This window comes from Accipiter gentilis, chromosome 9, assembly GCF_929443795.1.
Source record: "Accipiter gentilis chromosome 9, bAccGen1.1, whole genome shotgun sequence".
NCBI classification, from domain to species: Eukaryota; Metazoa; Chordata; class Aves; order Accipitriformes; family Accipitridae; genus Astur; species Astur gentilis.
In genome coordinates, this window is record NC_064888.1 from 37,239,619 (window position 1) to 37,264,042 (window position 24,424).

Sequence of the window (24,424 nt, forward strand, 5' to 3'; positions counted from 1 at the left end):
GCTGAAAAGGAGGTGAACAGTGAAACGCAAAGTTCACGTGCCGTCATCCAGGGAAGTAAAGAGGATTGACTACAAAGAGCTATAGGACTTCATTTCACTAAGCAATGGGATGAGAGATCCAGATTACATATGTTTACATTGACCAACAAAATGATGCATTGGGAAAACAGGATCCTAATTTTACTTTCACAAGGAGGAGCTACTATTACCCCCAAATGACATCTTGAGATTATAACACATAGCTATAAGAAGTGTTAGCAGTTATTAAGAAAAGGCAAATTCAGTGCCGTGAGTTATTAGAAAAGAAAGAATAAAATGTTATTATGCCAAAACATGAACAAGGTGAAGGATTGTGTGTGTAGTTTTTCAATTCATGACACAACCCTGGAGGGAAACATGAAACAGAAGTATTCATGGACAATTTTGTCTTACTCCATATGTCCCTCTCTCCTGCTTATCTGTACTCAGTAACTGTGACATTCTCTGAAGTAGAAGGTTGGAACCGTAACTGGAAAGCACATGAACACTTGAACATGCTTTCACAAGTTGTGACTGAGGGAACAAATAGGATAATGAGATTATTTAGATTACAATCACGAGGTATGACACGTCTCTGTATTTTAAGGGAAATGGTCCTATAGCTTGGAAGAAATTCTCCCTAAGATTCATTCCAACAGACTAAACCATCAAAACCGCGTACCTCGAACAACTCAGGCTATCTAAGCAACAAGGTGCCTGCTCAGTAAAAATTTAATAAAAAAGTCATTAAGAAAAAGAACAGAACAGGCCTGTTTTCTTTCTGCTCTTGCACAGGTCCTGTCTAGCAAGTTCTGCTTCCAGCTCCTTTGATGAGATGGATTCAAGTACCAGCAGGCCGTGACTAGTAACAGAGACCCAAAACCAGAAATCTCAAAGTGCATCCATTTAGTGCTGTGTGGTACCTGCTGGAGAAATCTTTTGCTTCACATTGACCATAAGGGAATTTTAAGTTAGGCACCTTAACAATTAGGTAATGTTATGATTTCATGCCTTGACCCATTTCAGATGTGAGTCGTATGCCACTGCTCCACCATTCCTGCCAGGGGCACAGGTTACTATGAAGATACGATGTGAATTTGCAGTCCATCAGCTATCCCACGGTAATGGACTGCGTAGAGGCTTTTTGGGTGTATGCTCACAGGGCAATTCACTTTGCTGGTCGCTATATGCTTCTGTAGGACAGCAGCATGCTGACAATACACCTCATCCACAAGGTAACGTCTACCGACCATCCCGAGATACTCATTTATGAGCTGTTCTCTGTACAAAACCATTCGACTTGCTGATAGATGGCAAATGGTGCTAACAAATAAATTACCTGCTGCCCTCTAATAGAAACCGGTGATGACCCAGATCACCTCAGAAACTAACAGTTTTTCTTAAGGAATGATTAGTTGAAAAACAATTCTAGAGGCAATAAATGCTATTACTAAATTCATTCTGTTGTCGTCATTAGGGGAGTCAACTTTCCTGTTCTGTGCTAATTAGATCAGTTAGGAGAAGCTCAGAAAGAACAACATTAACCAAGTGTATCTGGACCATCCCAGGGACACAGACAGCTGGAGGGATTTCTGAGTACTCACTGCCTATGAAATTTTGGAATCCCCTTAAACCAGTCATTCAAGTTAGGTCAAGATATATGGGTTTAATCCTTCCACTCCCTCTAGCAAAGTACAAAGCACTTTGTGAAGGAGCTTTCAACTGAGGCCGAATTAGCAAGTTTGTCTTGTTTTGCTAATGCAGTAATGCTGATGATCTGTGCCTCCTGACAGAAGGTAAGACCTCCCCTCCCACGTGATTCTGCTCCCAATGCAAAGCCAGTGTAGTTCAGTGCTGATGAAGATGAAATTTAGATTCTCCAACCTTTTCCTGTTAACAGGTGCTATGGGTATTAAAAATATCTTGTTAGGCCAGTATCACACCAATGTATGCTATAATAAGTAACGTTCTCTGGGACAAAATTACTTCCTCTGACCTGTAATTACTAGAATGACACCTGCCAGAGTAAGTCCACCTCTGGTTCACGCCTTCTGTGACTACCAATACCTGAAGTTTGTAAGCCTGCCAAAAAGATCATTGTTTATCCTAGATTAAATCCAGAATTTAAGTCTTGCAGTGCTATAAGCAATACGACTGACCATCTTACACCACCTTGCCTTGGAGACCAGCAGACAAAAATCAGAGACAGATGACCCATAGTCCTTTCCCTTGCAGGAAAGATCCCTCTCCTCTACCAGCCAGAGAATGCTTCCCAAGAGAGCTCCAGAAAGAAAGATCAGACTATGTGCAAATTCTCCTCTATCTTACCTAGAAATAAAAGATCGAATAGGACTGAGACCTCCATTTCCTTTCACAAAAGTTGCAGTAGTTACCAAGATCAGACTCTGTGCTGAGCGTGTGCACGATCAGGCACGAGCACGTGCTACAGCACTGACATGACTTGCATGCATCAGCCACCAAAGCAACTACACTGGAGGGCTCCACTCTCCCCCGCTTACGCTCGGCCAAAGGAACAGCACAGAGAAGGCTGCACCTCGTACTACTGAGGCACACGTATCTGGTACGGCAGAGCCCCAGGTCAGAGAAACGGGGACACGCAAAGCCTGACCACCTGTATTTTTCCTGCCCAGTGACAATGTCTGGAGCACAGTTTGCAGCTCAGTATTACTCCACGCAAACGCCTCCACAAAGGTGCAGCGATCTGGAACGTGCATTTAAAGGCTTCTAGAGGAGGTGCTCCAAGAGCAGTGAAGGAACTCTTCAGAGCAGCAAAACAAACACCACTGATGCAAGCAAATACTATCATTAACAAACTTACTTACAGTATTTGGCTGTGAATTTAAGGTTAAATGAGTTGTCAACGCAAGACTACCCTCAAAAAAGGAATTTTCAACTAGAGTGGCATTAGCACAGTGACTAACCCCATGCTACCACACAGTCCCAGCGAGCAGAAGGGGAAGTACACTAACCCAAGCAGTGACCATCCCTCCCTAGCAGTACCTTTTGGTTGTGGTCAATTGATCCTAAAGGTCCACCCTGTGAGCTGAACTAAGTGCCCTCTGGATAGCTGGTGCATGTCAAGGCACCAAAAATCTTTGTTTTCTCTCTACTGGAGCCGGGTTGAAAACAGGAGTCAAATTCAAGCAGTTGGGTTTTATTCCGTAGTTCTACAGAATAGTCCTTTCACTAGGGTCGTCATAGTGTACATGAAAAACATTTTTCGGTTGCTCAGAACATGGCCTTTGTAGCTTCTTTTTTTTAACCCGTAGAAAGTAAACAATCATGTCAGGGAAAACCAAAAAGCAATAAATCTAGCTGATCATATCTCTGTCAAATGACAAGAGTCAAAAACTTTTGCTTCAAAATATTCACCCACAAACATCTCCTCAACAACTGCAGAAAGGAGATCCAACCATAGAAGAGTTGAGTACTCATCTATTTAGACGCCCACCTTCATCATTTGTATCACAGACTGTCTTGACCATATATTGACAATTGCCTACCATTATAGGAGTCAGCAGGATGAATTTAAATATTTCAACTTCCCAAATCAAGAAATGAAATTACTCTAAAAATATTTTAATGTAGCAAGTTTGGCTATAGAACCAGTGCAACATAAAGAGGACACCCATTGTATAACTGACTTTACTCTTAATCTTAACAGAGTAAGCTACAGATGCAACGGATTTACCACAAGTTATTTGGTTAAATTAAATACTGCAATTAGGATCATGCTGTTCGTAATTGTGGCTTTACAGTACCGATGCTCAAGTTGGCTGAGTTAGTTTTACTGTAAGTAAAATGCAAGTTTACAGAGAAACAAAATAATCTAGTATAGTATGCTGTATTCTGTTTCATGCTCAGTCACAATGATAACGTCTTCAAACAGATAAACAATATTTCAGCATTATGTTAATAATGCCAAAACATACAGGAATTTTAATGCCAAATTTACAACATAATACAGTGCTTAACAGACAGATTTCTCAGGTATGGCGGCCAAGTGAAAATGCTACACAGGACTGAGAAGCATCGAAGCACTACTCAGTGCATAAGAAGTCAAACACGCTGACAGGAATGTTTTACCTTTTGATGGAATCACTGTTCTAGAAGTTTGTGTCCCAAACATAATGCAATGTAAAATGAACGTTGAAGCCTTGCCTCAAACTTGAAGCAAAAGCGCGACGTGTTATTTACAAACTTGAACCAGTAAAACCACTTTAAGAACAGAAAAAAATTTGTGATCACTTGACAAAGATGACAGAGCTTGATTACTGTGTTATGTGAACTAGAATGGTAATGAAGTTGTAAACAAACTTTAACCAAATTAGGTTAATGCATCTATTCTTAACTCAAGAATATTGTCACTTCAGCAAACAGTGATTTTTAAAGCTAAGGACACTATCAGAGGTTTTATTTTTGTTTAAAGCCAAAACTGATAAAAATCTGGAAGATGGCAAATCATTTTTGTTCCCTATTAGCCTTCATTAACTTCTCCACTGCATACTTCAGCAAAACTTTCAAAAGCCCTGTTTTTATCTAATTCTGCTTCAACTTAAGTAGCTGGTAGCAAAGTTGAAGCAAACATTATCAACACTTGAAAACTCACTACTCAGAGTGGTTTGGTTTTCCACTATTGGGGATGAGATTAGACTGCTGGCATTGTTCTGCATAGAAAACAAAACACTAAAGCATTCATTTTTACTTTTAAAATAAAAACTTCCTCAAAATAAAATAGGTTTTGCAAATATGTAAAGAAATATAAAGGTGAATCTCTCAATCACAGCAGCGTCCTTCTCATTCTCCCCCCCACCCCCAACCCCATCCAAACTAACAGCATTGCCAAAGTAGCTGATGTGAAACTGATAGAATTAAATTAATTTACATGAAGCCTGGCTACAAAACAAAAAGAAACTTTGTCCCTGCCGCATCTATTTTTTATCTTTTTCCTGCATTTTGTAATGAATTCATGCAAGTGTAAAGGGGGCTGTGTCAGGTTTTTGTGTGGGTTTTTTAAACAGGCATAAGGGTTGTGCAAGACAAAACTGAACAAACTTTTGTTTCACTTCAGAAAGATTTTATATTACCAACTCATTTCTCTTCATAACTAAAGGTGATAAAAAATAAATCCATAGTAATAAAAAAAACCAACCCCACAACCTGTAGTCACACTGCTTTTTCAAGTATGTTTCTCCCCTCATGAAAGAATTGCATTAGCCATACTACAAACCCATGTCACAATCATTAGGGTTTAGACCATAATAGATCCAGATCTCCTGGAACTGGGCTCAGCTGGATCTCCAGCTGAGTTTACACAAGACTGGAAGCAGGAGGCTGATGGGTACACACACATGCATTACACCACTCCTCAACTCCCCAGTTCTGACCACATCCACTATCATACCCCCCATCGCATCCCCGAAGCAGGAGAAATGGCACAAGGAGCCACAAAGTGATCTTGGACAGGTACCGTTGTTCACCGATTAATCAGGTGCAAATCTGGTTTGTGCTGATGGAGATGCACTTTGCAGTCCTACGAGACTGGAGATTTTTGCCCACAATGTTTCTACATAGCACAGCATAATACACATCTTAGTATTTCATTCAGTCTGGAATTCACATCTCAATCTATTGCAATTATGGAAGCCAATGAAAGTCAATGAGAGGGGTTCTACAAGAGTTGGTCCCAGCATTAAACACTAATACATATGAAAATAAAAAGAGGACAAACTTCAAGTTACTATTAGTGATGGTGATAGGTTCAACTTTTCTTCCTTTCTCCTTAAATTCACCTCCCATTAATGCAAAGAGAAAGTGCAACTTTGCAGCATGTTTGTTCACATCAAGTTTTTCCTCAAGAACACATTTTGCAGTTACAAAATATGGTCTAAAAAGTTGCAAAGTGCACAAGCTGAAGGCACAGAGTACAAACACATAGGAAAACAGATTTCAAAATACCAAGTAACAAAAAAAGAGATAAAAGAAAAATCTGGAATTTAAAACTCCCTGACAGAAGATACATTTATATGGGACCAACTCTTAAAAGGTGACAACTTTTAAACTAATGAACAAATACTGCAAAATAATGAAAATTTATTCTTATTATTTAAGGAAAAGCTCCAGAAAATACCTTGAAGTTTAAAAACTAATACACTGACGTGTTAACTAGTTTTAAGAATGTCCTTAATATTTAAGAAAAGAGTGCAAAAAAGATTCTTCCATTCTAACGCTTTTGGAAGCTGCTGATTTCGGCTGCCCATTTCCACTTTGAAAGGATTGTTTTTCAAGGTGCATTCCTCACAAAAATCGCAGAACATGAACTTGTTGAGAGGCTAGACCAAGGAATCATGTCTTTCAAAGTCATCCCAATTGTAGCAGCAACTGACATTTTATTATATAAAGAAGAAAGTCCAAAATTCTTCTTTGAGGCATAGTTCGTGTCAGAGCTCGAGTATCAGCAGTTGCCAAAGGAGGCTCCGGATACCACCTGCGCTCCTCCAGTGTCTGTTCTGGCTAGGAATAGAAGCTGATCCAGTATATTCACTATCTGTACCCCCTGGAGCTTGCACAAGTTGATGAGCCATCTGAAATTACATAAAAAGTTCAAGAAATTCTCTCATATTAAACTTCCACCTTACGTCCTTTGCCCCCCTTCCCGCAACAGCCCAAAAACCAGCATTGCCTGCAAAACGTTAACAGTGTAAACAGAAGCTGATCTACTACGTAAACATCCATTCATTCATCAGGTTGTAATTGAATAACACCCATTCATTCATCATAAAACTGTATGACATTTTATGGTAGGAAATAGAGCGAACATACTCAGCTGAAAGCACAGGAGGGAACTTGGTGGAAAGAATGCAATAAAATGAACTGAAGTTAACAACAGTACCAGAACAGATATTTAATGTCAGTCAGGACTTTGTACTTCAATCCTAACATAGAATGTATGGGACTAGATCCTGGCTAGATATTTAGTCAGCAGAGAAGATGAGACCTTAGACTGGCTGCACCCAAATTAGGGCTGTCTGGAGTAGAGCAACCAACTGAGAATGGAAATACCATTCCTCCCTGTGTCTCTTCCCCCCACTCCATAATCTATACGGGGGGAAATTAAGGGAGTAACAAAGTGAAGAACCTTACAGTTAAACATGCAGTAAGAGACTTTATCTACAAATGGAAGAGAACTTCCCTGCTGCATGACTTGAATATTTGTGGCCAAATACTGCCTTTAGTGTCTCAACGCAGGTGGATCTCAGGTTGTATTAGACACTAAATGAGGGTTCCAAGTTAAAAACCTCCAAACTCTCCATTCTGTCACTGGACAGAAACACGCATTACCAGCAGGTGATTTATATCAGAGGTGGACTGGCTCATCATTTCATTGCCTGTTGTGTATCCTGACTAGGCAGAGACTTGGGACAACTACGTCCTTTTTCCTCAAGACCTCAGCTTCCACTTAAATGAAGTGGAAATTTCTTGGCCTCAGTAGCTAGGATATCTTACTACCTTACAGGTGGCTGTGGGACCCCAGCACAGTTAGCCAAGATCTAGATCCTATTATTACTTAGAATGGTAAAGTTTACACTGGCAGACAGCTAGCTGCGTGTGGAGATGTAGCCTCTGACACCTTACCACCCCCCAGGAACCCAGAAGCCCACCACTACCCGTATGCCCAACCCATCAGGGACTGTAGCACACTGGAGGGCAGGGTTAGATGCATACTTACTGTAAGTTAACTCTTCTCCAGCTCTCTTGCGTGACTGGTCACCTCTAGGAAAGAAGGGGAAGAAAGGCATTTTCATGATGACCTGAACTAATTGAAGATGTCCCTGCTCATTGCAAGGGAGTTGGACTAGACGACCTTTAAAGGTCCATACCAACCCAAACCATTCTATGATTTCAAAAAAGGGAAAACAATAGTGAAGTACCTCCACACAATCATCAGCTTTTACAGACTTTAGAAACAAAATGCAAACATAGTAGCAATAACACATGAACGCAGGATTCTCAATTTACTAAAACAGAAGTATAAGCTCTATTTTTATGGATTTAATTAACTCATCCTTTTGTTAAAGATAGTAGGTTTGATTTTTATAAAATTAAGATGAGGAAAATTGCTCATATGCAGTATGGTCTTAAGTCATGCATAAAATTGTTTTCCTTAATTCAAACTCCTCAACTAAACTTTATAGAACTATTTGAAAAATTCTGCATCTATCAGTCTAAAAAGGTAAGATGCTCCTGAAAACTCAACAATCAGACCCTAAGCAAGTCTGAGCTGCCAGCCATTCCCTCTTCAAGCAGAAGATTTAAATAAATAACTAAAGTTGTGTAAACACCGGTTGACATCACTGCTCCTGAAAACCCAAAGTCACATCCCCATCTATTTGGAAAACTTTTTTTTTCCTTTTTTTCTTGTGCACACAAACTGTTAAAGCTGGAAAATCCTGCTGCTTCACCAGTTTCTTGTGATGATAGATATGCTATTGATAGTGTTATATAAGGAAGAAAGATTTCAATATATTTTCATCACAGTGGTTGTAATTTCATATTTATCTGCTGGAAGTTGGTAGAAATAGGGGGTTTTTTGAATAACATGAAGTGTTCTTCCCTGACACCACTCTTAAGGTGATGGATCTGCTGTGTATGCTTTAATTAAGGTCTTTCACAAGAGAAATACCAGCAATGAACTGGCTTGTACTCCCATTGCTGCAGCAATAGTATTTAACAGTGTTGACAAGCTGACTATTTAAACCAGAGCCTGACATGACATTAATGCTGCTGAAGACACCTCACTGTGCTGTGTTCCTCATGGGTATTGTTGTAGGAAACGCAGCAGCAAAGACATCACCATTTTTTGGTGCAATTAGAAAACAGATGACATTTCATACTAACCCAGAAGAGAACAGACTTGGCACAATACTTGCTAAAAGAGAAAAAACAATCCTTTCATACATATAAATATATACATCTATATGTGTAGGAATATAAAACATCATAACAACTCTGAAAAATTATAAATAAATATAATCTATGTTCATAACACAGGAAGAAGCACATTACATCTTGAAATACACTTCAAGGTAAAATGCATTTCAAATACCACTGCAAAATGGCATGCAGCAAATATATTACCTGTACCTCAGTTTTGTTTTCCTTGTGTCCTTTTAATGATGACAGACTCAACTCTTAACACTTTATATAACCTCTATGTTTACCAGACTGCACTGACTCCCTCACAGTACAACCATATAAAATATACTGTGCAAAACACATTCATCAGAGACTAAATGCCATCAATCAGTTATTCCACTGTAAAGTTTTACTCTGCATTTTTATTTAATAAATTGAAAGCAAGCTACGTAGAAACAGCAGTTGCACAAAAGCATGGGCTAGGGTGGGCCAATTTTCTAAACCTATAAGGCACACCAAAACTCTTCACATGTCCAATAGCCAGATCACCACATGCTGCAGAAAGCCAAAAGAAAGAGGAACTCTTAGGAATTAGACTCTGCAAACAACATGTGACAGAGAAACCTTTACTCAGTTCTTCCTTGTATGACTATATCCTCAAGCCCTAATCTCTTCTTTGTCCCCACCTATCACACAGGATAGAAACAGTTTCCTATGGAATTGCATTAGTTCCAGTGCTAGAGAATTACTTTTCTGCATAAAACAGGAGTTGCTAAAATATATTCTGAAGGATCCCACCAAGTCTGTAACAGGAGAGCACGACAGAGGCATGTTGCCTTTGCAATGGTCAGCACCCTTCCTACCACCCTTCCTAGCCTTTTATACAGTATCCTCCTCACAGTACCAGCCAAAGAACTTCACAGTCAAGCTGACAAGCCTGTCTTATTTTCAGGTACCTAGGGAAAAATGTTTTTGAAACCAATTGTTTTTGTGGATATGGACTGTTACTACTCGAAACTTCATTCTTAATTCTCTATGGAGTGCAAAACTGGTGAAATGCAGTTGTAAGCAGAACTACAAGTCACCTACAGAATTAGTAAGATTGAAAGTTAGACAAAACCAAAATGTTCTTGGTTTTGTTTTGTTCTGTGTGTTACAATCTTCCGTCAGCATTATATGCTCACTCAGTTTCCAAGTCTAAACTTCTATTTCTTGGGCCAAATGTACTGCTTTTCTCAGCCCAAGCTCTTATGGCTTTGTTTTTAGTGTCTTAACTCATGCATATCTATCAAAAAATTCTTTTCCTCAACAGAAAGCCTTACAAGGAATGAGTCTACAATACCATTTGCATTTGGGTCAGTAGTAGAGTTTTGAAGCTCAATAATTTACCAAGCTTTGAAGAGAGAGATTACCTTCAAGGAAAACTACACAAGAGTATGAAATCCAGGAGCACATCTAACACTAAACATCACGTCTAGTGGGTCTTCAAACTACAGGACCAGACTCTCAGCACTGCACAGGTAACAGGAAAAATGAAGATGTATTCCCTTCACGAACCTCTTGGGAACAGAGCACGATAGCTTCCCCAGCTTGATCTTGGTTTGTCAGACTACTGCAAAAGTGGCACACTGCTGTGGTGAAAGCGCTGTGCTTCTGTCTAGACAGTTAAATAGAAGAGCACAGAGCAACAGGCACAGCCCAGAGTGAACAATATAGGTTACAAAAATTTTCCACTGTCTCTTTTACTGTTTGTTCTTTTTTTCCCCATAATTCAACAGCCAGAAGAGAAATACCTATTTAAAATAAACACCTTGACAGTATAAAATAGCTCTGAAAGTGGAATAAGAAGTCATCAACTGACATTTTCAGAAGCATCATGAAAAAAATCAGCTTATAGAAAATAAATGGCCAAAGTAAAGGCTGAACAGGAGCATGATCACGCGTTAGAAGTGCAATCACAACACAAGGAGGCATGAACTGTAAGCCATCTGTTTCATGAAAATATCTCAAGACTTCTGATCATCTACTTTCTGGTACCATCTGCAGGGTTGGTAGTGCTCAAAATGTATGGAAAATAAGGCCATATTTCAGATACTGGAGTTGCGAAGGTTCTTTCTTAACTCTTAAATTATTTCTTCAATATTTTTAGGTGTATCCATTTTAACATTTCAGCACCGTCCAGCACAATTACTACTGAAGATTAATAATTATTACCTAGTAAATCCATTCTGCATAAGCTCTCTTTGAAGCTTCTGGTCTTGAGCAGCATATTCCTGAAGCTCAGATTCCACAGCAGGGGGTAGAATATTTGGGATGAATTTAGAAAATAAAGCTGGTGCCATCTGTACCCATTCTGTAAGAAGAGGGAAAGCAACAACAAAACACGTGGAAAAGATCTTTTGAAAATTTTACTCTTTGACAAATGTAACTTTGCTCTATTTTAAATACATTTTAGGATCTTGAATTAAAAAACAACAAAAACAAAAACCCCCAAAGCATCCCCCCAAAACCACAGAAACCAAGCCTTAAAGTAGAACACATAATCAAACTGTTAAAATCAGATGTTTACATGTAGATAATGGAATTACTGGTTTTTTTGGTCATCAACGTCATTATCAAATTGAAATTCAGTTCTTGCTGCATCTCGTAGGGCCTGCTGAGTTTTTTGGACATTCTCAAGGACAGGTAATGACGATCAGCAAACTCACCTTGATAATCAGCTCATTTGTAACACTTTACTCCAGGAAGTGTATTCACAAAATGTACACCTCTCTTCCCTGAGCCTTACTTCTAGAAAGCACAGTAGTAACACCATACAACCCTGCTTCTCCATCCCTCATTTCAAATGAATTAATGCAATTCTCTCACTGATCTTCCAGAGCTTAGATGAACACTTTTTAATGTTCATTATATAATTTTAACCTGCACTAGTTCAGCTTCAGGATAGAAATGTGATTTAATTTCACTACACTGAACATTGCCTTACAGAAGCAAGACAGATTATGTTAAAGATGCTTCAAGGCTGATGATAAGAAACACAGAAGGCTGAGCAAAAGATGAAAATGGGGTTTATAGCAACTGTGTAAGAAGTTCTAAGAAAAATAAATACTCCTCAAGTATTTCTGAAGCCAGACTTTCCAGAGGTTCTAGCAGTTATCTTAAACCTCATCTTTACTTGGAAAAAGGGATGCTTTTAAACATATTCACTAAGGCACATTACAAGTTTTTATCCAATTCCCACATTTGGTTACTTGGTCCATGCCAAGCTTCAACAGTCTTTTAACCAGAAAACTCACTAAATAATCATTACTATATGTGTAGGTTTAAACAGAAAACAATGCGCTAACCTCCCTCAACATAGAATCATTTAAGGTTGGAAAAGACCCTTAAGATCATTGAGTCCAACTGTAAACCTAGCACTGCCAAGTCCGCCACTAAACCATGTCCTTAAGTGCCACATCTACACATCTTTTAAATACCTCCAGGGATGGTGACTCCACCACTTCCCTGGGCAGCCTGTTCCAATGCCTTACAACCCTTCCAGTAAAGAAATTTTTCCTAATATCCAATCTAAACCCCCGCTGGCACAACTTGAGGCCGTGTCTTCTCGTCCTGTCACTTGTTACTTGATAGAAGAGACCAGCCCCCACCTCCCCACACCCTCCTCTCAGGCAGTTGCAGAGAGCGATCAGGTCTCCCCTCGGCCTCCTTCTCTCCAGACTAAACAGCCCCAGTTCCTCCTCACAGGACTTGTGCTCCAGGCCCCTCACCAGCTCCGTTGCCCTCCTCTGGACACGCTCCAGCACCTCCATGTCTTTCCTGCAGTGAGGGGCCCAAACCTGCACACAGGACTCGAGGGGCGGCCTCACCAGTGCCCAGTACAGGGGGACCATCATCACCTCCCTGCTCCTGCTGGCCACCCTGTTTCTGATACGGGCCGGGATGCCGTTGGCCTTCTTGGCCACCTGGGCACACGGCCGGCTCACATTCAGCCGGCTGTCGACCAGCACCCCCAGGTCCTTTTCCGCCGGGCAGCTTTCCAGCCGCTCTTCCCCAGGCCTGTAGGGCTGCATGGGGTTGTTGTGACCCAGGTGCAGGACCCGGTCCGTGGCCTTGTTGAACCTCATACATCGACCCAGCCTGTCCAGATCCCTCTGTAGAGCCTTCCTTACCCTTGAGCAGATCAACACTCCCGCCCAACTTGGTGTCACCTGAAAACTTACTGCGGGTGCCCTCGATCCCCTCGTCCAGATCATTGACAGAGATACTGGCCCCAATACTGAGCCCTGGGGAACACCACCTGTGACCAAACACCAGCTGGATTTCACTCCACCACTGCAACTCTTTGGCACTTTTCATCTTATGAAATACAGTAAAAAAAGTACCATGCAAAACATGTTACCTACAAAAACCCCACTGCTACCAAATAATTTAGCTAAGCTAATAAACTGTCTTGGAATTCACAACATGAAATACTGTGGTATGGTATTTCATGCCACTACCAGATCATTATAGGTGAAGTGAAAAGAGTATTTCAGATTAAATCCAAGTAGGCCAACTAGCAGCCCAAGCACCTGCCCAGGCTTCAGCCTTTTCTACTGCGGCCACCGCATGCTGGAGCTAGAATTAGAAGACAGTCTTTTCTGGCAACATTTGAAGTCTAACAGCTGCCAAGTACTTGCAACTTGAAGAGAAAGTAAAAGAAGAGAAAGAGAAGAGAAAGCCCATGGCCACCAGCCACATAAGCATCGCTTCTCCATTTGCTCTCTGCACTGCCTGAACAGATGCTTCCCAGTGCTGCTTCAATCCCCCAGCACCTCCCACTGGCCACATTTTATGCTTTACTCCCCAGTTATCTGCTCCCCAGTCCCCATGATACATCCAATGGAGCATGTCCCACAGAATAAGTGAGCAGCACTACCTCAGAGGAACCCTTGCCCTGATTGTTTCAGAATTCACCCTCAAAAACCAGCACCACCAAAGAACAGCCTTTTACATCAATAAGTCTATCCTGTGCTCTTCTGGTTGGAATGACATTAAAATTTCTCATTTTCTCAGAGGCTGAGAAGTTTGAGGAGCAGGTAATTAGAGCAAATGTGTATCTGTTTAAGCACTAGCTTAAAGTCAATCACCTGGGTCTTCATACCCAGCTGTGAAAAGCAGGCATCACTAATTGCAGGAACATTTTTTATAAAGATCTTACAGACATAAGACAACTATTCAAAAATCTGTTTGGGCCCATGATACCAACCCAAACCAGTATCTGTTGTGTTATGTAGTAGACAGCAAGACAGGGATCATCTGAAATGGACAACTGGGAAATTGTAAGTCCATCATCTACAGTACTAAGTGCAGTACAATAAAACCATACTGAGCTGCTTTCAGAAGAATTATACTTTTATACTTATGTATATACCCCTCTTTCCTTTGGTACTGAACAGTTAATAAAAATGAAATTAGTATTGCCTTCAAAAATTATGGTAGGATGTTAATTTTGCTGTTGTAAAAATAATCTTTACTAACTGAAAGTGCTTTATCCATGCATTTTGTAAGTGGAGGGTCCACCACGTTCCTGACATATATACATGCTAAAAATTGCACTACAGAAAAGGGCTTTTTTTGTAAAGCTCTCCCATCCTCATTTCTATTTCTGTAAACGTGGATTGCAAAGCAAAAAGACTGAAGCTCAGACACAATCCTCTCAGACACACCATGGTAAGAAGAAAGTATCAGTATTGCAAAAGGAAGGGAAGCAGTTACCATTTTTTAATGGATATTTTGAATACTCCCTGTTTCTAAAGTCTTTTCAAACACAGGCTAGAGCTCTGCTCAGTTCTCCAAAACCTACAGAACCAAAGATTTTGGTACAAAATTGATTAAAATCTGCAACACCATTTTCCTATCAATATAATTGCTGTTGCACAAGATGTCATGATGTACTCACAAGTTAAATTAAGCTCTTCCATGAAATAATACCAACCAAGTAATGGCTTCATAGACAAAACAGTCATCTCATGTCAAAGATCTGGCTGAAGTGCGACTCACAATGTAACTTTCACTATTTCAATACTTCTAAACTTCTGCCATGACTGACTTCTTAAACAGCCTTCTTTCTTTATTTCTACAAAGCAAAAGAAATAGGTGTTCCCTCTATCCCCAGAGTAGAGGATTGGGTTGTTTTTTTAAAAATTAATTTCGTGTTCACATGGTACCAAGGTCACAGAAATGGGCAACAAGAAGAACCAGGGCCTTTGCATAGTAGACACTAAGCATTATGATGGACAGAACACAATGCACATTTGTTTGTTAAATATGCATTAGACAGACAGCAACCACATACATATTTAGGAAAATATATCATAACCACAGTATGAGAGACTCCTAGAAACATTTTTCTTTTTTTACCTGGTCGTAGTGTATACAGGCCTTTCACTATATTTGCCATGGTTGAAGGAGTTATTTGAAACGGCGTTGACTGAGCTTCCAAAAGTAAAGCTGAAATAAAATTAAGAGAATTAGCCATTTTTCTAACCAAGAAATATAGGCTCTTAAACATACATTTTTGTATCGAAGAAATACAGGAGTTGTGCTTTTTTTGTTATCTGATGTCCTCACAAAGGAAACAGCCAGTTATCTGATTGCAACTTAATTCTCAAGAGTAATAAACCATCACCTTTCAATAGAAGTATTCTGTTCAAATTATGTATGATGAAAATATGAAATAACTTATTTTTCATCTGTTTTCAGACAGGCAGCAGGAGTTCTGAGGAAAAACCAAGCAAGCATTAGCTGTAAGTATTCAGATGCAGAACTGAAGTAAACAACTTATTTTTAGAAGCACTCTCATACTGAGTGTGCTAAACACCTCGAGATCCACAGATCCTCGCTTTACAGTGTTTAGAGTCTTGTCCATTAAACTAAGGCTGCATTGAAAGTCTATGAATGAAGTAGTGTTAAAAAAAAAAAAGTAAAAGTCAAATAAGAAAAGTTGTTTGTTCTTTTAAACACAAGTGAACATTTCTATTTCACTTTTGGTCTCTTCTGTAGTAAACATTGCAATAACTGCATTTTCCTCTTGTAGGAAAACTTGGCAAAAGCAGATTTACTGCTTGTATTATACAATAGCAAGACCTTTAGCCTGCCTTGTATTTATTTGACGTTTGTACATCCATCTGAATTACATAAACAAGCAATCAAAACAAAAAATCAGTAAGGTTTAAAACTAACTGCTGCCTTTCAGTTTTTATGCCTCTACAAAGGACTTGAGCAGTATACACACCTTTCTGTACCCACTATATAGAGGAGAAATGACTCTCACAATTCTACCTAAAGGGCATATCTCTTGTGCCTACATTGTAGAGACTCTGGTTTTTAAACTTCAAAGCTTCTTCAGTTCTGTCTTCAGCATCTGCCACTATAGTACTTACCATAAAAAGAAAAATCTTCTGCAGCATGTTCTTCTCTTTGTGAAACTGTTTAAGGGGCTCATGTAATAGGGAGATTAAAAAAAGAAAGTATTTTTTCTAACCTCCAAGTAATCAAAGTGGTTATATTTAACTGTTATGGATTAATTTATTTTACAAAGAACCATCTTAAAAGTGCTTGTTCCTTTCAGCTGAAGCCTTGAGGGGGTGAGAACCTGTGATTTGTTTTGTAATGACATATTTACAGCCTCTTTCCTAAAGATTTTTCAAACAGCCTTTTGGCAGCCAGGAAAGTTGCAAATAATAAAATTAAAAAGGGGATAATGCTTTGTAAGGAAGATATGCAGACAGTAATGCACAATCCATACAATGTGTGTGTGTATATATATACACATTTAATTAGACTGTAGCTCCTTCAGCATAAACTTCACCAACAGATCCGTAAAGTGTCCAGAGAACTCAAAATTTATTCTTCATATGTAGGCACCAAATTATGTTCCAAAGCTATGTATAACAAATTATTTAAAACAGAATAAGCCTAAAAATTAATACTGACTTAAAGACCACAAAGTCCATAGTTAAAAGTCACTTGAACATTTTAATAGATGTTAAGAAGTAATTCAATTAACAGACTTTCTTGATTTTACTCCTGATAAACTGAAAACCGTGCTCTCCAGTAGTATCCAAGTTATAACTAGTAAAAGCAATTTAAAAATATTTCAGAAGCTACTTTATGTAATTGTATATGTACAGGGCATACTGTGGAAGAGAAAGAAGTGTTTGTCCCCTTTGGAGACAAACCAAGCATTAACAGAAGCTGCTCACAACTACATAATGAACTAGAGGGTATCTCTGAGTAAGTGGAAAACTGCAGGTCACACTCCACCTACAGATTAAATCCAAAATACAGTGGCTATACCCCAAGCACACAGTTGTATGTACTGCCATCTTTCAATATTTTTTTTTTTTTAATTATTTTTAAATAACATAGAACAAGTAGATGGTAGAGACAAAGAAAAATTTTATTTTATGGTATATATGGATCGAAGAGAAGACAAGATGAGCACACCAGACTGGCAGCCCACCTCATTCCTCCCAGCCTGTGGTACTGGAGACATACTCCTTCTACCTACTCCCAGAAGCTCCACCTGTGGCATTTACAAAGACAGAACAGGGTGAGGCAGAATAAAACTAAACCTCAGATGAATGACAGGGGTAATGACACTATGATACTATCTGACCACCTCCACAGTGTTTATGAACTAATATTGCACTTTACAGACTAAGTAACCAATATGCAAAGAAGTTAATTAACCTGCAAACAGTCTTGAAAATAACTCATGGCAGAATCAAAGAAGAGAAGTGTGGGTTCCCATGATGAAATGCTTTAATTGCAGAAAGATACAAGATGCTTTGAAATATTGTTGAACTGAAATAAGACACAATACCCAAAATGGCCTCAGGATTTTTTTAAGGAATGGAGGATGACCTGTATTGGAGTAAGTGAGGTATGAACCTGCAGCACTTCAGGTACTCTGAAGTTTGCCCCTTGACAAAGGTTTAAACTACTTCCTAATTACAGTGGCGTCCTTGGGGCAAGATCCAGGACTGCAATAATTCCAAGAGTAGCAGATGATATCTTAAAAGTTCAAACTCACTTGCTCATAACTAAAGATTCACTTGCAGAAATTATGAGTTGGCTATCCTAAAAATCTTTTCTGTCCTTCAACGTTCCTTTCAAAATAGATTTATTTTGCTTGGCAAAGATGTAATTTTTCTGGCAGAACAATGAAACTTTTGCATGTTAGAACAGAAGATTTTTTCCTCCCTTTGCACTAATCTAATAGAACTTCAAAGTAAGATATTTTAACTAATCATACATAAGTATGGCTTAGGCAGATGTAGTCAAAGTTGTAACTATTCAATAATGCACTTAAAATTATAAAGTGTATTCCCATTAAATGCAACTCAAAGTAAAACAAATGTATTCCAGAGATCTTTATCCGATTGTACAAACTGTGCTCTCTAGTGCTTAATTCTAATATATATGCAATATTTATATTTGTGGCAGGTTGACCCTGGTTGGATGCCAGGTACCCACCAAAGCCGTTCTATCATTCCCCCTCCTCAGCTGGACAGGGGAGAGAAAATATAACAAAGGGCTTGTGGGTCAAGATAAGGACGGGAGAGATCACTCACCAATTACCGTCACGGGCAAAACAGACTCAACTCGGGGAAAATTAACTCAATTTATTACCAATCAACCAGAGCAGGGTAATGAGAAATAAACCCAAATCTCAGAACACCTTCCCTCCAGTCCTCCCTTCTTCCCGGGCACAACTTCACTCCCAGATTCTCTACCTACCCCCCCTCCAGTGGTGCAGGGGGATGGCGAATGGGGTTTATGGTAAGTTAATCACATGTTATTTCTGCTGCTTCATCCTCCTCAAGGGGAGGACGTGTCACACTCTTCCCCTGCTCCAGCGTGGGGTCCCACCCACGGGAGACAGTCCTCCATGAACTTCTCCAATGTGGGCCCTTCCCACGGGCGGCAGTTCTTCACGAACTGCTCCAGCGTGGGTCCCTTCCCCGGGCTGCAGTCCTTCAGGAGCACACTGCTCCAGCGTGGGTCCCCCACGAGGTCACAAGTCCTGCCAGAAAACCTGCTCCAGCGTGGGCTCCTCTCTCCACAGATCCACAGGTCCTGCCAGGAGCCTGCCCCAGCGTGGGCTTCCCATGGGGTCCCAGCTTCCTTTGGGTGCCCATCTGCTCCGGTGTGGGGTCCTCCCCGGGCTGCAGGTGGAGATCTGCTCCCCCGTGGACCTCCCTGGGCTGCAGGGGGACAGCCTGCCTCACCGTGGTCTTCCTCATGGGCTGCAGGGGAATCTCTGCTCCGGTGCCTGGAGCATCTCCTCCCCTCCTTCTGCACTGACCTGGGGGGCTGCAGGGCTGTTTCTCTTACATGTTCTCACTCCTCTCTCTGGCTGCCGTTTCTGTCTGTCCCAGCAACTTATTTTTTCCTTCTTAAATCTGTTATAACAGAGGCACTACCACTATCGCTGATGGGCTCAGACTTGGCCAGCGGCAGGTCCGTCTTGGAGACGGCTGGTATTGGCTTTGTTGGACACAGGGGAAGCTTCCAGCAGCTTCTCACAGAAGCCACCCCTGTAACCACCACAACCCGCTACCAAAACCTTGCCACGTAAAGCCAATACAATATTATTTTGCAGAATAGCAACTTCAATATTTCCACAGAACTTGAGCCCTTGCACACCTTTGAGAAATACAGGGATGCACAGCTATAACGATGGAAACATCACCAGTGCACAGCCCAAACAAACCTTCACAGTACAGGCTCACCTGGAAGTTCTGCCCTTGAGAAATATCATCAGACCACATGCATTCAAATCTACAGTATAATAAATTACCTTTCTCTCAGCTAAATTATATCGGGTCCATCTGACCACACATACCCTTCTACTTCACTGTGATAACATCAGATTCACCTTGAATAAGGTTCCTGTATCCCAATCTTTACTCCCAAATCTAGTCCATGCAAAGCACTTGACTGAACCCCACGTGCCAACTGCAATTAAACGGGAAGGGAACTGCTAGAGCTGGCGTCCCCAAGATGTGGATGTAGACTGTTGTTTGTTTGGGTTGAGGCTTCTTGGGAGGTTTGTTGTTTTCTGTTATTTTTTTTGTTCTTTGGGGTTTGTCGGGGCTTTTTCACCTGCTGCCTATTTTATTATTAAATTGACTGATGAAGTTTGATCATATATTACCTTTTCATTACATTAAACCAGGTACATGTCAGCTATTGATTTAGAACTTCAAAAGCCATTTGCATGAAAACTGACCTCCCTCTGGCTTAACCCTCACACTTGCTGTTACAAACTCCTTGTGATTCTGCATTTTTATTTTCTTTTAAACAGAACTAAAAATAAATTCTTAGCAAGTTAAATTCTTCAAAAGTTTGTAATTAATTAAAATGTAGGTTAGAAAAAAAAAACATTAAGTTTTATTTATTACTAGGCATTTGCCACTAGGCATTTAATGAAGCCACAGATTACTTTTGAAATATTCACTGCATAGCCCAAAAGCTTTACAAAGTATCTCATAAAAATGCCACAAAATAAAAATTCCAAGCCTTAATAACATGGAAAATATTCAGTGTTGTAACAAGGAATAAATATGAAAAACAAAGCTATAAATATAGAAATATAGACTTTTGGACTTCTATAACTGGAAAATCAGGTGGTATTTTCATGTTTACAATTTTATGAAGGCTTACTGAAGTAGGAACATTATTGCTATTTCTTTACCAAGGAGCCAGATTAAACATGACGGTCATTATTTGAGACTACGTTTTTCAATTAAAAAAATTCCCTTACTTTGAGGTGCTGCAACTTTATCAACATGGAACAAGAAAAATAAGAAACACTGCTGCAACTTTTTAAAAATAAAAATTAGTTCTTTGATGATTAGTTTAGTTCAGTGGCAAAATTTGTGTGTAGATTAAATGTTATTTAAAGAATATGAGGGTATTCTATGACACTTCATAACAGTACTGTTTCCAATATGGTTACAATACAATTACTTAGCCCTGTCAAATCACAGCTACCACTTCAATATCAGTGATACCACCCTTAAACTGGCAAGTGTGTTATTCTCGATTATTCCATCAGGTCTGCCGAGCACAGAGGATAGAAGAAAGATTAATAGCTACAAAAGCTATCCTATACGGCCCTTGAGCAGGTAGGGGTAGGTACCTGCTGAGGTCTAAGACCAGACTGACATTAACGTGCCAATTCAGTATTCTGAAGAGGAAGGAATGGCTGATTATCCTGCAATAGCAGAGCCCCAGCACACTGCCCACATGCTGGAAAAGAAATGGAACATACTGCAGTTGATTTTCACTATCGGTTATCTCTGTCTACCAATATTTGGAATGAAGAGAGGAAGGAAAACGCTGGTTTAAGGTTAGAATGGGAATTTGAAGTGGAGGTAATGGGGTTAAACTATTTGCCTATGTAGAATAAGCCAGAAATTAAACACTGAACAGATTCACAGTCTTGTAGATGCACAAAAGTCTTTAAAAATTACTTTTAACAAAGAACTTGATAATAAAAGCATCCCTTCCCTACATCTCAAAAAGGACCCTTTATGCTATAGAACCCTCTTGTCCCCCAAAACACTTGCTGCCCAAAGCTGGTATTTCAACAACTTTATAGCTGGGAAAAAAGTAAATTAGCTTTTTGTTGTAGAAGAATTCTAACAGAAATCACCCCATTTTAGTCTGGTACAAATACACTGGAATGAATCAGTATTTTCTCCTAGTGCTCTGCTACCTTGCTTCATTTTTTGAGGGTCTCGGGAAGGAATCTTCTCATTTGATTTTATCCATCCAGACATGTAGGCTGATTCTAAAGACAGAGAGCAAGTCACTCCACAGGCAAGTAATTCTGCCTCTTTTTTTTTTTTTTTTTTTTTTTTTTAAAGAAACCTACCATTTTATTTTTCTGTATCATTCTTAAACTTAAAAAGCAAGAAGCATAGCTTTATGAAGGTGGCAAAGTGAGGTTGTGCAGGTTTTCTTCTCATACTGATTTTGCACACTTTAAGGAAAAAAATAAGCAAAGCAGTGTCTAGGGACTGAGCAACATCCAATATATTACAGAAGGGAAAAGCCTCAGCAATCAAATAGGACATTTTTTTAACAACATATTGCTTCTGCCATCACAGTAGTCGCTCTGTGTCTCAAAGAAAAAAGAACAGTGATTTCAAATGCTTAAGGGCAGATTATATATTAATGCTTTAGTTCAGATTAGAAATGTGCTTTTGAAGCAAATTCACTGATCATCCCCACTTACTGCTCCTTGGTTCATATGACAGAGCTGCCTTGGAGCGTATTAACTTAATTCCTTTTGGACAAGATTAAACCAGATGTGCTCAAACTACTAACTGGCATTCTGTCCACGGGACCAGACATTAGCAAGCATGAAATACAACTCTCCAAAACACATGTAAGGCAAACCCTGGGTCCTCAACACCAACACGCAGGTCTTTCATACTCTGTAGAGCTGCTCCCTTTGCACCACACCACTTATTAATGTAGACGTAGCCTAAAATGTGCAAGGAAACCTTCAGCTCTTCCTACAGGGCACACACATTTCAAGATATAAAACCATAGTCATCGAACTTCTGCTGCACCAAACCTATAATGAAGCTCCATGCTTTTTTGCCAGGACACTGGGCTACACTGACTTTTGATCCAGTTCAGTACAGCCATTCAAAAACAAGTTCATTTATGAAACTAACTACTATTTCTTTATGAAACAGAAGCATTAGATCTGACACGTAAAGGAGAAGCGCAAAGAAGAACAACTTCTTGAATGTAAATCCAAAAGGGCAGCATACAAAAAGCATGGGGGCAATGCCTTCTGTAAGAAGCTGCAAAATAACAGGAGTGTTTTCTCCCCTTTTCAGGGGATTTTCTATGCAGTTTGTGGGTCAAGGCAATGACAGCTTGCTTCTCATATGCAGATCATTTGAGACAGATGTCAAATTGGAGGGGAAAAAAAGAAATGCCAACTAGAGCAGGGAAAAAGTCAACCCAATCCATCTTTCTCTGCCAAAGGGTGAGGCATGGAGAGTGAATTAAAAAACCCAACACATCAAAATAAACCCTGTGGTCTCTGTTGTAACTGTATAGTCAGGCTATGAACCTGGCATCAATCACAGTCCTTCTCTCAGCCTTTTGCACTGCTGCTCTTCTCCTGGGGTATTCACAAACAAAAGCTAGATATGGAATTTATTAACTAAAGGCATTATGTCATAGCAGTACCCAGCCAAAGAGATGAGGGTCCCTTGCTTGACTGAGATCAACAGGCTTCTGGAGGTCAACACAGCAAAACGCATCTGCTAAGTATGTAGATCTGGACGCCCATGGAGAAACACACCCTCTCTTGCTTACCCACTGCACAAACAACAGGAAAAATCTCTGCACAGGAAACATGCTCCCTGCTACATCTATCAACCTCTAACAGTTATAACTTGATTCATTCTCTGTAATTTTGTATTAAATTTGTACCTGCTGCAACCAGAAAGGACAGATGCACAACTTCTTCATCAAAAAGCTGTTAGCAACCTTCTCCAACTTTTCAGTTAACTTTTCTGGTACTTTTCAGAAAGCACCAATGCAGTGGAAATAGCTTTCCTGGCATCTTTATAAAGGAAAACCTTTTCCAACATAAACAGACCTTCTATTGAACTATAATATACCTCCAGCAAAAAAATAAAAATTAAGAAAATGGAGCAGCAAGATCTCTTCACCACAGCTGAATCCAAGTGACATAACTGGGAAGAAAGCTGTCATATGTAAGAATCTTCAGAGAAAAGTTTTTCCCAGTAATTAATGAGAAACCGCAAACAATGAAATAGGCTGTGATTCCTCACCCTCCTCCAGACTTTTTACAAAAAAATTTTTTCTTGGAAAACCATGAGAAAAGCTGCTAGTTTTACAGATTATGCATTTCTACACTGGGTTTTAGCTCTGAACTCACACAAGCACTGATATGGACAACTACATTCAACAATTGCCTACATGCTATTAGAATCTACATACAGATAACCGCTCTGTATGCTCAGGTTTCCGTAACTAATTCTGTAATTATCTTGATATATATTATGAACAAAAATCTGACACAGCCAGAAGCTAAGATCTAATGCTTTAATCCTCAACAACCATTTTGCCTATATTTCACATGTTTTCAAGCCCATGCCCTAGTTCTGAATCAGTAAGTTTCAAGGGAACTGTCTCATTCACAGGCCGTGTTATCACCTTGGATCCTGATAACAATTTTAAGACCCATGAAGTCTTATGCCCTATTTATTCTACGGCATTTTCGCCATGTCCCAAGAAGTTTCCTTACCTCTGGATAAAGAGGACCTGCTTCTATGATTTATTACTGACATAGTAGATCAAAGATGGGAACACACAAATATTCACTGCTTACCCCTGTCAATAGGAACAAAATTGGAAA

At 39.7% G+C, this 24,424-nt stretch overlaps 1 protein-coding gene across 2 annotated transcripts in view; it reads right to left on the reverse strand.

The window, feature by feature from the left end:
- Positions 1–5,492: 5,492 nt before the first annotated feature.
- CACUL1 (CDK2 associated cullin domain 1) overlaps positions 5,493–24,424 on the reverse strand; it is a 51,530-nt gene continuing 32,598 nt past the window's right edge. For both annotated transcript variants that reach the window (XM_049810208.1, XM_049810207.1), the window contains 4 exons: positions 15,361–15,450; positions 11,170–11,308; positions 7,769–7,812; positions 5,493–6,623 (listed from right to left, as the gene is read on the reverse strand). In XM_049810208.1, coding sequence (XP_049666165.1) covers positions 6,583–6,623; positions 7,769–7,812; positions 11,170–11,308; positions 15,361–15,450 — 314 coding nt within the window. In that variant the 3' untranslated portion in view covers positions 5,493–6,582. The remainder of the gene's footprint in view (positions 6,624–7,768; positions 7,813–11,169; positions 11,309–15,360; positions 15,451–24,424) is intronic.